This window comes from Vigna umbellata, chromosome 3 (assembly GCF_029865625.1).
Source record: "Vigna umbellata cultivar VRB3 chromosome 3, Vumbellata_1.0, whole genome shotgun sequence".
In the NCBI taxonomy this organism is placed as follows: domain Eukaryota; kingdom Viridiplantae; phylum Streptophyta; class Magnoliopsida; order Fabales; family Fabaceae; genus Vigna; species Vigna umbellata.
The window spans coordinates 47,176,445-47,190,866 of NC_142167.1; the positions used below are offsets into that span (position 1 = coordinate 47,176,445).

At 30.1% G+C, this 14,422-nt stretch overlaps 3 protein-coding genes across 3 annotated transcripts; 1 reads left to right on the forward strand and 2 right to left on the reverse strand.

Annotated features, from left to right (window-relative positions):
• Positions 1 to 51: 51 nt before the first annotated feature.
• LOC148202741 (transcription elongation factor SPT4 homolog 2) lies at positions 52 to 2,979 on the reverse strand. Its single transcript, XM_088110218.1, has 6 exons — positions 2,808 to 2,979; positions 2,045 to 2,148; positions 1,874 to 1,965; positions 1,676 to 1,731; positions 952 to 1,013; positions 52 to 213 (listed from the first exon to the last, which is right to left on the reverse strand). The coding sequence occupies exons 2-6, from the start codon at positions 2,132 to 2,134 to the stop codon at positions 163 to 165; spliced, it is 351 nt and encodes a 116-aa protein (XP_087966344.1). The 5' UTR covers positions 2,135 to 2,148; positions 2,808 to 2,979; the 3' UTR covers positions 52 to 162.
• A 1,415-nt stretch (positions 2,980 to 4,394) lies between these two features.
• Positions 4,395 to 7,341, reverse strand: LOC148202742 (lysine-specific demethylase JMJ13-like). Its single transcript, XM_088109680.1, has 9 exons — positions 7,152 to 7,341; positions 6,778 to 6,934; positions 6,473 to 6,692; positions 6,224 to 6,277; positions 6,065 to 6,144; positions 5,673 to 5,950; positions 5,068 to 5,466; positions 4,717 to 4,895; positions 4,395 to 4,607 (listed from the first exon to the last, which is right to left on the reverse strand). The coding sequence occupies exons 1-9, from the start codon at positions 7,339 to 7,341 to the stop codon at positions 4,395 to 4,397; spliced, it is 1,770 nt and encodes a 589-aa protein (XP_087965806.1).
• Positions 7,342 to 13,186: 5,845 nt separating this feature from the next.
• LOC148202743 (peamaclein-like) lies at positions 13,187 to 13,793 on the forward strand. Its single transcript, XM_088109996.1, has 3 exons — positions 13,187 to 13,272; positions 13,442 to 13,472; positions 13,557 to 13,793. Exons 1-3 carry the CDS (start codon positions 13,207 to 13,209, stop codon positions 13,736 to 13,738), a joined length of 279 nt encoding a protein of 92 aa, XP_087966122.1. The 5' UTR covers positions 13,187 to 13,206; the 3' UTR covers positions 13,739 to 13,793.
• The last annotated feature ends 629 nt before the right edge of the window (positions 13,794 to 14,422 follow it).

Consider the following 14,422-nt stretch of genomic DNA (forward strand, 5'->3'; position numbering starts at 1 on the left):
TATTTTACTTGGATATTGTTTTCAATGTAGTACCATTTTAATTCCAATAAATATCTCCAATTTTTACAGTATCATTGAAAAAAAAAACGTAATAGTGCTCAGAATTCAAATCAAACATGGTCTCTATCTAAGTTAAAGGATGTCAGCCAATATTAACATGTTTCACAGACGTTTGGGAGGAACATACTGCACACGCTCGTCCTCGCATATAGCCTGTAAATAAATAAATAAAATTTATAAATAAACTTATCATTCCATAATGTAACAAGTAATTCATTACTTAAATGGCCTCAATCTATACCAAAGAACTTGATCAAAATCCCAACTCCCCAGGAAACTGTATTGAACATAACCCAACTCAATTCAGAGTTTCCCTTCCAATATTTTGGATTTAAAAGATGAGATTTTCAGCTAACAAAGCATTAAATCGCCATATCTTATAACACCCCACTATGTGCAATAGCTAAGTACACAGTCTACAAAAAAAGGTAAGTTAAAATATGGTTGAAATGAAACACTTAGCAAGAAATGCATGATGGAGAAGTAACTAACTATTTGAATGAGTTCAAATGATGAAGTGTATATAGTGAATCTTGCTTGTTGGAGAGAAGGTTTGATGAAACCCCTAGCAAGAAATGCATGATGGAGTTTTTTAATTTGTTATCTTTTATCCATTAGCATTCATTTTATTTGAAACTACACCCTCCTCTGTTCCAACACTTGAACTTTATTCTACCAAAACTTGGAAGCAAGGTCTAGGATATATATTGTGACTGGATGAATTGACAAAGTCGATCAAGGTCTAGGATATATATGGTGACTGGATGAATTGACATAGTCAATCATTGCCTAATACTGTACTAGAAAAGAATAACTATGAATCCCCTTTAAAAGCATATCATAATATATTTTGAAATCTATCACAAGTATTAGAAATAAAAATATGCAAACCTGCATCTCTTCCGGGAGTGCCTCTGAGACCGCAAGAGTATAAACACCAGGAGCAAATTTTCCTGCAACCCAAATTTTACCACTTAAGGACAATACAAGTTTTCAATTTAGATAGAAATTTAGTATCAAGCAAACAACAATGTAGAGAACACTCTCCATCATTATATTTGTTCCTATTCAAATACAAGTTCATGGGTTTTCAAATTATGTCTTAGATCTTGAAAATATGATTATAAAGTTAAAGAATGTGAAATAAAATGAAAAACTTAATAAAAAAAATGTCATGATGCATATTCCAAAGAACTACTCCCATCTCATCATAATGTTGCTAAGAGAAAAAATGTTTTTTTTATCCCTTTGTCTTTCCATTACATTCGTTTTGATTATTTGTCTTTCAAAGATCGTTTGTCTTTTAAAAGAATATGAAATTATATCTTTTTCACCCGATTTTCACCTTGTTTATAGCCCTTTAGAATCAATAAAAAAATATTTTAAAAGTGAAAATAAAAAAATAGTTCAAAATTTGTCCTCAAAATCAAGTGATTGCTGTTCCCAGAAGACATCAACTCAAAAAATGATATAAAAGGACCAAAAAGAATCTTTTAAAAGTCAAAAGATCAAAAAGACAAGGGACCAAAAATATATTTAGTCTAACGAAAAAGAAAACTGAAAGGTAAGGCAAGGAAAAATTGTGATCATTGCAACCAGAGATGAATGAACATACCAATGCGCAACCATCGGGCAGCCCAGCTGCGAGAGGGGTCCATAACAGAAATGATCCTGTTGCATAATTAAATGGAAGAAGAAAATCAAAATGAGTACCCAAAAAAAAAAAGTGGAGGAGTTAGGACGAAAAACAATGGACACCAACTAACCCATTAAAATTAGGAGTTAGGACGAAAAACAATGGACACCAACTAACCCATTAAAATTAGGAGTAGTGCATTCAACAACACGCTCATGATCTTCTTCCATCTTAAAGAACTGGCAGTTCTCACAGCCTGACTCTCGGAACTGTGAAACAACAGCAGAAATTATAAACAAATAAAAGAAAAACAAAAGTGAAACAAAAAATGTTAAAATGGTAAAAGACCTGATCATAGGTTTTGACAAGGCGGCAACGAAGACATGCCCTCAACTCATGGCCAAAGCTAGTAGGAATTTGTGCAGGTGCAATTGCCATTTTCTGTATGTTCACTGATAGACAGAGCAATAAAAAACTAAGGTGAGTTAAATAGAAAGAGTTAGGATTAGGCTAAAAGAAATTTCATTTACGCTCCAAATTATCAAAGTCAGTGCTCACAAAACCACTACCCACAGATCTGCTACATGCAACTCTTTAGCCAAGTGGACTTTTTATTTTTCCTTTGGCCTATTCTCAACCAGAATAGAAGAAACGCTAAGAGAGTAAACTGCTCATAACGTCCAGTGAGCCTAGCTAATGATTTTCCAAGATGAAATCACATGCACCCAACCTATCTACTGCATACAGATTTTCGCTTCAGAACACTCAGACTCGTGCTACGAAAATCTAGGTTAAGTGTTCAATTCTATTCCCATGATATATAAATTAATTATGTGGTAACCACCAATTCAAATACAGTAGAAGGTGAAAGTAATCAACAGACACTGCAATTAGGGCACATCTGCAAGCTAGGTGGCAAAAATCCTTCCCAAAATATTTGCGAAGCCAAGACGGGTTATGGCGGAAGCATAACCAACCAAAAAAAATGCAAATGAAATGCAAAAATAATAAAAGACAAGCATATAAATTCAAATTCAAATCAAAATCAAAATCAAAGCATAACACACCAAGAGCAACATGAAAAAAAAAAAGAGAGAGAAAGAGGACGAACCACTATACGTGGACGACGGGAAGACCCAAGACCGGTGGAGCCGCTGCAAACGACGAATCAGGTGACGGCAACGGTGACACAACAGCAGGACGGCAGCAAGGCGGAGTCGATGACAAAGTGCGTGATTAAGTGAGAAGAATGATTTTTGATTAAGCTTGAGAATTGAGCGAGCATTATGTGGTGGAGAAGTGTAATTAAATAGATCTTATTATTTGATATCTTTAATAATTAGTTATTATATTATAAGATTTTATATTACCATATAAGATATTATATATTTTAAAGGTATTAAATAATTAATATTTATATTATATTAGATTATTTCTGAATATTTTTGAAAGTAATAAAAATTTATCTGAAATATATTTTAGATTATTAATTTATAATTTCCTAACTCTGTTCCAGCAGTGTTTTAGATAAAGAAATTTGAAATATATTTCATATCTTGTTTTGTATATTGACACGAGAGGAAAAAAAAGAGAGTAAAATATAAATATTTTGTTAATAATGAGATGACAGAAGAAAGTTGCTTCCTTTTAACATTCACACTTTCCGGAACCATTTTAAAATAATATAGTTCAAAATAAAGATTTCAGATAATATTAAAATTGCATTATGTGAAATTAGTTTTCAATTATTTTAGATTGATACCTCTACAATATCCCATGATAAACATTCTTACGATAAAATAAAATAATATTTTTGAAACGGTTTAAAATATCTATTTTCGAATAACTTAAAATATCTTTTGATTTAGAATCTTTTAAAATATTTTAACGGCAATGTTTTTTAAAACCTCAAAAGCTTCTTATGTATCAAGCTTTCCCGAAGATCTTGAAAAACATTTTTTGGATAAAATACTGCAAAAGTTTTCAATTTTACTTGGTATGAATATTTTTGAAATATATTTTAAATTATTTTAAAAATATTCTTAGTAATAAAAAGATCTTAGTATATCGAGTGTTATAGAATGACACGTTCAAACTAGTTCAAATTTAATTTCAAATTATACATTCCAGATATTATTTAAAATTCTAAATATATTTCTTTAAGATATTCTGAAACTTTAATTTATTCTGAATTGCATTTTCCTAAAAGTATAAGAATTTTAGAATAAAGAGGTTATAAAATACAGACTTTAAGTAAGGATAGATGTCAACTTTTAAGCTTAACTTAACGATAGTTGCAGTTATTTGTGTATTATAAATTGACTTTATTTTTAATTACGTGGGACGTTTCATTTATATTTGAGAAAACAAAAATTATTTAAGGAAATAACACTAGAGTTAAAACTGATAAACATTTTATGCTAAACAAAGTTAAAAGAACAAAGACTATAATTCCTTGGTCGAGTTACAACATCAACAATGTTTGAGAACAATGACAATCTTCTCAACATTTAGTGCATCCTGCTGCTAACAAATTTTAGAAATAATACTATATAGAAGAAATGAAAGGGCTAAACTGATACATAGTATGCAAATTTCAAATAATGTATGTTTCAACAAACGAATCAGGAGAAACCTGCATCAATAGTGGCTATCCCTGTGAATTCAATAAGAAGGTTTGGTGCAGGAATTCATAGGATCAATTTGATTTCCGTTTTCTCAAGTTATAAATGATTTCTGGCCTATTGGTACCCTTCACAGATGGAAGCACATTGTTTCTCCAATGCAGCATTCTTGTCTTGTTTTCAACACATTGCTTAATGCAGTCAGCTACTTGTGTTTTCGGTTTAGATGCTGCACATTGAGAATTAGCAGTTCCTCTCACACTGTTTTCTTGCTGCCAAGGATCACCCTGCTTTCAGTTTTAATTTTTTAAAAAATGGAAATGAATTAGACCCCTTTAAGATTTTGAAGTGTCAATGCCAATCCATCAAAATGCCTTTAACAATTTTTCCTCATACCTCAAGATGTTTGATGCATTCATTTCTGTTACAGGAGAGTAAACTTGATACAGAGAATGATTCAGTGCAGCATTTTTTTTTCTGTTGAAAACTTTTGGCAGCTTCTTCCAGTTCCAAAATGTCATTCCTTATGAAAACAGAATAAAATCTTCCACATATACAAGTGTGTGGTGCAATGTCTACATGCCATAATAAACAGATCCAAAAAAAGAAACATGTCATTAGGAATCAGATCATCTTGTTCATAACAAACTGAAAGTTAACACACATATCAAAGCATCATGAAGTCTATACATCTAAGATGTCACTGAAGTAACAATTCTCAAAATGAATATATTGATGATGTCTTACCATGGAAAAGACAAATTGGATGAGAAAAGCAGTACTTGCATAGCAGGTAAGCCACATAACAATCCCTGTGGCATATGCGGCATATCAGCAAACCTGATGTATTTGAATAACTTTGCAAGTTTCTTGAACTCTTCAGTCGCAAAAGGGATGTCATATAAAATTGCATAAGATGCAAGAAAGGCTGCACTATAGCTTTATAAGGTGCTGTGTCTTCTGGCTTGTTCTTGGAACTTCTGACTCTTGAGGAGGACTTGTAAACTAACATTGCCTCTTTACAAAGAAGTTCCTCGTATGGAATTAAAGGCATCATTCTGAGAAGTGCATAACGCCTGCTGGCTGCTGCCCCAAATGGAAACCAGTCATCAGTGGCAAAATTTACTGCTTCTCCACAGTTAAAACCTATGATCAACAAAAAGAAGCAAATAATCAATAGAATTTAGACAGTCTTTCTCATGCATGGTGAGATTGTGTACTTTTATAGAAGTTACTTTAGAAGGTATACTTAAAACTATCTCTGATTAGTAAGAACATAAAATCTTTACCTCATCATGCCTGAAAATCAAACTCTAGTCAAATTCACACATACAAAGAGATTGGAAGATTACCATGACTAAATCCAGCATGATATGCTCTAGGAAAGGTGATGATAAACTCTCCTGGTTTCTGTACAGCCTTGTAAACATCCACATCATGTTGTAACATAACATTTGGTGGGAACATGGTTGTTTTTTGTGCAAGAAACCAGAAAGCTCCATCCTCTCCATGTTTTGTTAAGATCTTATTGCAATACACGTGTTTTAATACGGTCTTTTCAAAATGAGGGGCTGCATAGCCAGGCACTCCATACCAAGTTTTACTTGCACCTGAGTGATGATAATTTATGCTGTGAAGAAGACAGAAATATGTATACATATATGTGTCAATATCTCAGGCAGGTTAAAGTTAAACAATGATCAATGGATAGGGAAGTGGAAAAGGAGACAGTGCTTAGATGTACCTGTACAAATAATGATCTTCTACATGCCATGCAAACATACTGAACAACATTCCAATGTAAAGCATAGGATCAGTTATTCCCTAAAATTTAGAATTGGAATTAGAAAGAAGAAATTTTAACTTTTGAATTCATTTTTGGTTTCCAAGATTGCTTTCTTACGGGAATTTCCCTGTCAACCAAACGTAAGGGTGACTGCAGCAGCCGTGAGAAATTCTGAAATCAAATGCAAAATGTTATAAAAGAAAATATATTCATGAAAAACGTTACTTCAATCAACAATTAATATATTAACATCAGCAGACTCTAATTTTTGAGAAGCAATGACAATCAAAAATCTGTTTCAGGATGGAGATGTTAAAAGAGAACACTACAAGGAAATGGTGTAAGCATACAAGTCAGAAAAACAACCTTCAAATTCCATTTGCTTATTCCAAGCCTGTCATCAGGATCACATGAAAAGGCACTACCTTCAACATTGACTCCATACTCAACTGTTCCCTTCTCTCCATGCATCATCTCATGCCAGAACTCCTTTTCCACACATGAAGAAGAAAGACCTCCAGAACAGTGAAATCTACTGAAAAATGTCTTGTTTGCAAGAGCCTCAAATTCATGATATGTATATTTTCTGGTTGAAACAGTAACAACAAACACTTATTCTATTTTGCATAAATTAAGCAACACAAAAGCTTAAAAGCATGATATTATTTCACCTGCCACTCATAGAAAAGGTTATTGTTTCCTTCTCATTCCATTTAGACAGACGAAGAGGCTGTAAGTTTGTTTCAAACTTGAAATCCTTTTTCTCTTCCATTAAGACAAAAGCAGCTGGGTTAGAGGCTGCAATTGGAGAAACAATTTTGCATATACCTGAAATATGACAATGAAACAATAATCCTGCAAGTAAAATCAGAAGACAAAAGAAATGCAGAAAGTAACTACTATATTTAGATATTTCTGAACTGCTTGAAAAAATAACTTTGGTTTAAACCTGCAAACTTTTCAATTAAAGATGAAGCCTTACACTATAAACACTACAAACTACCTGTAACTTAAAGAAAAAGATCCATAACCTACTATCACATACCATATTTAGAAGCCTCGGGAGCTATTTTCTGCAGAAAAACTAAAGGATGGTCAAACTCATGCTCTGATGGGTAGTATGTTGGACACTCTGGAATCCTTTTGGTCCATTCTGGATCAGCTAAATCATATTTGGTCGGTTTGTTGGTTCCATGTCTGGTTGCTGGCTGAGTAATTGAACTTTTACCAGTCATAGTTCTTCCTCTTCTTCCTCATCTGAAAACTTTTGGTGCACCCATTTTATTTGGTCTTCTAACATATCAAAGATTACTAGCATCTAATTCTTCTTCATTGCAGGCCTTTTCTCCAGCCTAAAATATAATATACAATTATTAGGTAAATTTGACATTAAGCACTATAAACTTCACTTGATTGTAACAGTGAAGCAAACATGACAAAATCGGAGAAATTAACTTTGTTTATCATAGAAAGATTTCATGAGATTATCTACATAAAGTGGATGTGAAAAGAGTTCCCGTAATCAATTTCCAACAACTTCACAACTACTGCAGTATTTTGAAACATTTTACTTTAATTCTGGATTCCTTTTCAAACAATTCTTGAGTAATAATGGTATAAATTATAAGATTGTTTCTTCAAAAGGTCCATGATACCACCCTTAAAAGTTGAGTTATAACATCACCCAGAAAATCAAAATAATCTTGAAAATCTTGTAGAAATCTGGCATTCAAAACAGGCTTTTAATGGTTGATGCTTGCCTTATTCAATGATACAAAGAAGAATTGATGAGAGGGGTTATAAAAAGAAGAAAGACTAATCTTTATTATGACTAAATAGAATAAAATTATTCATTAATATTTTCCTCTAGAACAGGCTGAATGTAAATCAATGTTCTTAAGTACAAACAAATCTTGTATGATTTTCTGTCATATGTTGGGTACAATACATGACAATAAACCTCAGTGCTTCAAAAAAAATATTAGATCATCTTCAAGTTCTTAGTGAGTTAGAACCAATACAATACTAAGTAACTTCCCACCAGTGAATATATATTTTCAACTTACTAATCCAAAACTGGTAAACTGGTACATGATATCATCATCATCATCCTAATAAGCAAATAAGAATATTAATCAGGATTAAATAACAATCGTATCATAATTTATACACTATTATGAATATCCAAATATGGTGACACATGGTTGTAAACCTAATGATAATCTACAAGTATCTTTGTATGCATGGATGACAGATGACAGATGACAGATGACAGATTGTTACATTTGTTCCCTTTTTCTTGTTCATGTGTTATGCAAAAACCAAAATGGTAGAATGAAGATTCTGTGTTAATGTGGATACAATAGTAGATATATGGCGGAACAAGTTTCTGGAAACTAAAACGTTAACAGTTAACAGCAATAGTATACTTTGTAGTGTTTCAAAACCTGTTGTAACTGTCTGTGTGATAACTTCTTTATCTTTTTTGTCTATGTTATTTGTTAACTTTCAAAAATTTACTAACACAATCATCTATACCTATGTATAAATGTTTCTATTGTGTTGTTCACTTTTTTTTTCACTAGTATCATTTTGTTTAAATTTAACTTATTTTTTAAATTTAATCATTTTTTACATTTAACTATTTTTTAAATTAAGTAAATAAAATTAATTTACAAAATAAATAAAAATTATTTATAATTAAATTGTAAAAATTATTTATATTTAATTTTATAATTATAATTTTATTATTTTGTTATAAAAAAAAGTAAATACACATTGTGGGCATGTGTTTTTACTAGTTTAAATATAAAAAATTACTCTCAACATTTACTAATACTTAATAGTTACAAAGTGAATATAAAAAAAAATTAACTTAAAAAAAGAATATTGAATTGTTAGAGAAAAAAAATACCCCAAATATGTTACAGACTATATTCTCTTACACTCATGCATCTTTTCTAAATGTAGGACCTTATTATTACATAATTGATTTGGAATTTCCAAATTTTGTTATGTCCATCTTTGCTATTTTCTAATGTAAATTTTGTTTTGTTTTTGAATAAATCTTATACCTATAAAATCAAGTTTTGAATAATCATCCGCTTATAAAATAAAAAAAGTCAATGACATAATTGTATAAATATACCCATAACATTATTAAAGGAGTTTCCTTTTAACTACTCTTTTCCTGTACTCAAATTCTTTCAATTTTGTCCAGTTAGGTACTGTTTTTTGGAACTCCACAAAAACAAATTCATCTAAACAATAAAAATAATACATATAATAAAATTATAAAAAATATTTATTTCTATAAATTTTTTATGCAAATTCTTTCACAATTTTATAATATTTTTATTTCAATAATTATTGTAACATCCCAAAATATAACATTAAACTATATAATAGTCATCACAGATTTAATATAATAGATCAGTTAGAGAAAGATTATAAAGTAAGATTTATAGTCATAAAAAATAACTATAAATTTAAAACTTTATATATAATATAGTTATGTCAAAATTATACACAAGAGTGGTAATCTCAACCACAAAACAAAACAAAGCTAGTACGAATAAAGCTACTACTATATCTTAGCATCAGGGATATCTTCACCGAGAACCTGCTCAATTGAAACTTTATCACCCTCTACTCACACCCACCAGATGATTATCGCCACAAATGAAGAACAAGCACATACAAACAGTACACAAACACAAGTAGCCCTCGTTACTCTGACTAGAACCGAATTTCACTCACTCTTGGTTGCATAATATTTTTCACCACTCTTGGTATCCCTAGACACTCCCGACATTTTTCTGATACATTGTCTAGTTGAGTTTTATCCACTCTTGATTTTCACTAGACGAACTCGTTTAGCTATTGTTTAACCCAATCGAGATAATCGTAAAGTGTTTGAATTCTCTTCAGAATTTACAATCAATCAGATTTTGTACAAGTCCTTAGACCGTTACTCTCGTAGAGAGAATATGTATATAATACAATTCAATCTAACAGACTCTCATAAATTTTCTTTCTTCTTACAAATGTAAGCTTATAATTCAATGAAGCTTGAGAGTATTTCTTTTCTCTTTTGAGCTTTTCTTGTCCTCATAGATATTTTCTTTCGTATTTGTGTGCTTATTCTCTTGCTCTTTTCTTTGACATTTTTCAATATATAGGCTTCAAGAAAATGTTCGTTAGATAGTACTTTGCTTTGATCTTAAGATCTTCTTAGCCTTGTCGTAGGTAGCAGCCGTTGGTTAAACTCAACTTGTTAGAACAAACATGTTTTTTTCAGTTCTTTATCAAAAGTAGGTTGTACAAACTTTTTAGCACGACTTTTGATAGAGTGAACATTCTTTGAATGTCTTGTTTGTCTCTAACGTTCACTTTTGATTTGTATAGGATGAAGCAGGTGAATGCATGTAATAGGTAATCTCCACAAAGTAGAGTAGATATGTATGCAACATATATGTCTTTTCTCTTACACTTTTGTTGTTTTAAAATGTTAAGCATTTAATGGCATTTAAAACATGTTCAGAACAATAAAATGCTTTTCATGTTTTCTATCGTTAAGGTAGGATTTTGTCATTTAAGTTCTTCAGGAAGATACCAAGCAGTTGATGAAGGAGATCGTTTGGCATATGGTATCGTCTAACCTATAAACGTTTCTTCAAGTTATTCTGTTTCATTCAAAACACGTTTAGCAATGTGTCTTTCAACACAAGTTTTTAGAACATCGTTTAAGAATTTTAGTGTAGCAATGTGTCTTTCCAAAAAAATTTTACACTTTCATCTATCAAGATATATTGAGATTTTGTTTTATCATCGCTTAACAATGTATAACACGAGTTGCATTCAGCAAGACTCTCATTGACGCAATAAATAAGGAAACTATTTAGTGGTGTGTTTGTTCATGTATTGTTGTGTTTGTTGAAGTTTTCCTCAAGGTATTTAAATTTTGCAAAGTTTTTTCAAAAACCACTTATATTTTAGCTATATTGCTTTTCTAATGATAACACTTTACCATATGCTCATTTCTTTTATTGTTGTTTATTAAACTTTAAAATATATAAAAACGTTTAGACAATTCAGTCTTGTAGACGATCTTGTCTTAACATGAAATCCATGATCAATATGACAAAGCTTTGATTCCATGTTATGAAAGGTCAAACAAGGAGGAGGTAAAAAGAAAGATAACATATAAAGAAGATATTATTACTAATTGAAAAAGAACACAAAAGAAATATAAAAACAAAATAAATAAAAAAAATTCCATTTTCAATTACATGAATAGATCTAATACATATTATCAATTTCGTGAGACTATATAAAATAACTTTTTGAATTTTTGTACTTTTCACTAACTTTTATTATCTCCTTGAATATATATTAGTTTGAGATTTTGTAAACATTAAACTGACAATGTATTAGTTAAACAAAGCTAACCAAATGTATTAGATGAATTGTTGTAACTTTATAAACATGAGTTTTTGTATAATCTCGCGAAATCAAACGTATATCTGTGTTATCGATCTATACTCTTGGTGAACGGAATGTGTGAAATAATTAAAAGAAGATGAGGATGAAAGAACAAAAGAAATTGTTGGTGAATAAGAATATTATATTGAAGTTGAATTAGGGACACTTAGGTGTTCCATTCTTGGTTTTCCAGCTGTTATAACATCGACATTCTTCCCTGTTACCATAGGTTCCAAACGGAACTACAACACAAATTACAGTAGTTGAGACACATCTTCGAGCTGCACTCTTTGAACAACGATAATCACATTTCCTCGAACATTCTGAAATCATTCATGTAACAAATTTCAATTCATAAGATTCAATTTAAATTGTAATTTATCATATGTCAAAAATTTCATCAAAACAAATACCTTTTAGTGTAACAGATCCTTTGCCACTATAAGCAATATTTTCCTATATACCAATAATCTTAAAAGACTTTGAAATATAGATATATATTAAGAAATAAAGTTTAAGTATAACTCAATTTTATAAAATTAAATTATAAAATAAAATTCATACCTATTTATATAGTTTAAATTGACTTTTTAATAAATATGAAGGTCTCAAAATAATATAAAAAGAAACATAAAAATATGACTTACATAAGCTAGTTGAGTGACAAAAGCCAAGGCGAAAAGAAAAATAAAGATGCACACAAAGTTAGTCATATTATTTGACTTAAGAAATATTTTTCCAAAATGAAACAAAATTTAAGTGAGTCAAAAGCCACATAAACAGACGATTATATAGACAAATATCCTCACTCTATTTCAATTTGATAATTATGATTTTTATATCTATTCACGTTAATATATTCATGTCAAAGACTATTGTCTAGATGGAGTTTACCCACTTCTTATTATCTATTCTTACACCACTCCTAATATCCTAGACAACACATCTAGTTCCAATTTAGCTTCTTTAAGATTTAATCGAGTATTCTCACCATTCCTAGTTGTAATGAGTATTAGCATTACTTGTCGGACGTAGCTCGCTCTCCCTCTTTCTCCAAGTCAGATGGGGACGTACCTGTTAAAGGTGCTCCGACGCTCAAGTCAGTAAAATGATCGAACAGTTATAACAAAAGATGCAGGTAATGCATAATATGAAGTGTGTGCAATCTCGTCTGAAGTCATACTTGAGACCTTAATTTATACTAGTTGTGATGAGCTTATGGACTTTTACCTTTCACTGGCCTAATATCGGCCCAATGACACCTTAACTTGCATTAGAATGTTAATGAGTTATATTGAAAAAAAAAAATTACCTTGAAAATATATATTTATATGAACAACAACAAAATATTAATTAACTATTTGCGTTATAAGATCATTGACTTGGATTAAAAAGTTATAAAATAGGATACGAAGAGGTATACTTAATAAAGAAGGTAAAACATTGAATATCTATTTAACTATCCATTAATGAGATGACACTAATATATTAATGTGAATAGAGACAAAATGCATAATTATCAAATTGAATTAGGAGGGTCTAGGCTTATATAACTCATCCACCTCCATAGTCTTTTGACTATTCATTCTCTTATAAGATCTCTCTACCCAAGCATTATGACTAAAATTATATACGTCTTTATTCTCTTTCTGGTCATGACTTTTGTCATGCACATCGCTTATGTGAGTCATGTTTATGTTTCTTTTTATACTTTTAGAAACAAAGCCAATTAACAATATAAAGTATATGCAAATTTTATATTGTAAGTTAATTTTGTGAAATTGATTCATGCTTAAAAGTTCATTTCTTAACATATACTTATATTTTGCTTATAAATTTTTTCTCTTGTAGGGTGGTAGCGAAGGATCTCTTACACCAAAAGGTATTTGTTTTGATGAAATTTTCAAAAGATGATAAATTTAAATTGAATATTATGAATTGAAATGTGTTACATGAATTATTTCAGAATGTCCAGGAAAATGTGACTATCGTTGTTCAAAGACTTGGGTTAAGAAGAGGTGTCTCACCTACTGTAATTTGTGTTGTGAAAAATGTTTATGTGTTCCGTCTGGAACTTACGGTAACAAGAAAGAATGTCCATGTTATAATAACTGGAAATCCAAAAATGGAAAACCAAAGTGCCCTTGATTCAAGTTCAATATAACATTCTTCTTCACCAATAAACTTTTTTTTTCTTTCTCAACTTTTATCTATCTTTGTTCTTTCATACTCATCTTTTTCTAATTCATTCACTCATTTCATTCATCAAGAATGTAGATTGACAACACAAATATATCTTTGATTTTGTGATAATATACAAAACTCGTGTATTTGTAACATTATGACAATTCATCTAATACACTTGGTCTGCATTTTAACTAATAGAATATCAGTTTAATGTTTACAAAATGTCAAACTAGAGATTTTCAAGTTGGTTTCCCAGTTTTATTTTTACTCATTTGGATCTCATTTTGAAAAATTAATGTAATTTGATCATTTTCTTGAGTATTGCAATAAAATTACATATATGTCATGTGTTAATTCTTGTTTCTTTATGTTTTTTTTTAATTTTTTTTTTTTAAATCTTCACCATGATTGTGATAGTGTAATGTTGTAATGACATTATTACGTATCAGAGTTATTTTATATTTATTTTAATTGTTATTTTGTTTCAATTTTATTTTATTTTTTTTAAATAGAATAATTTTGTCCCTTTCCAAATTAAAACCAAATATAATTTTTATATAAATGTTATAATGATAATTTTATTAACATTTATATTTTTATTAAATATTTCTGAAATTATTTTTAAATCAATTCATAGAAATTATT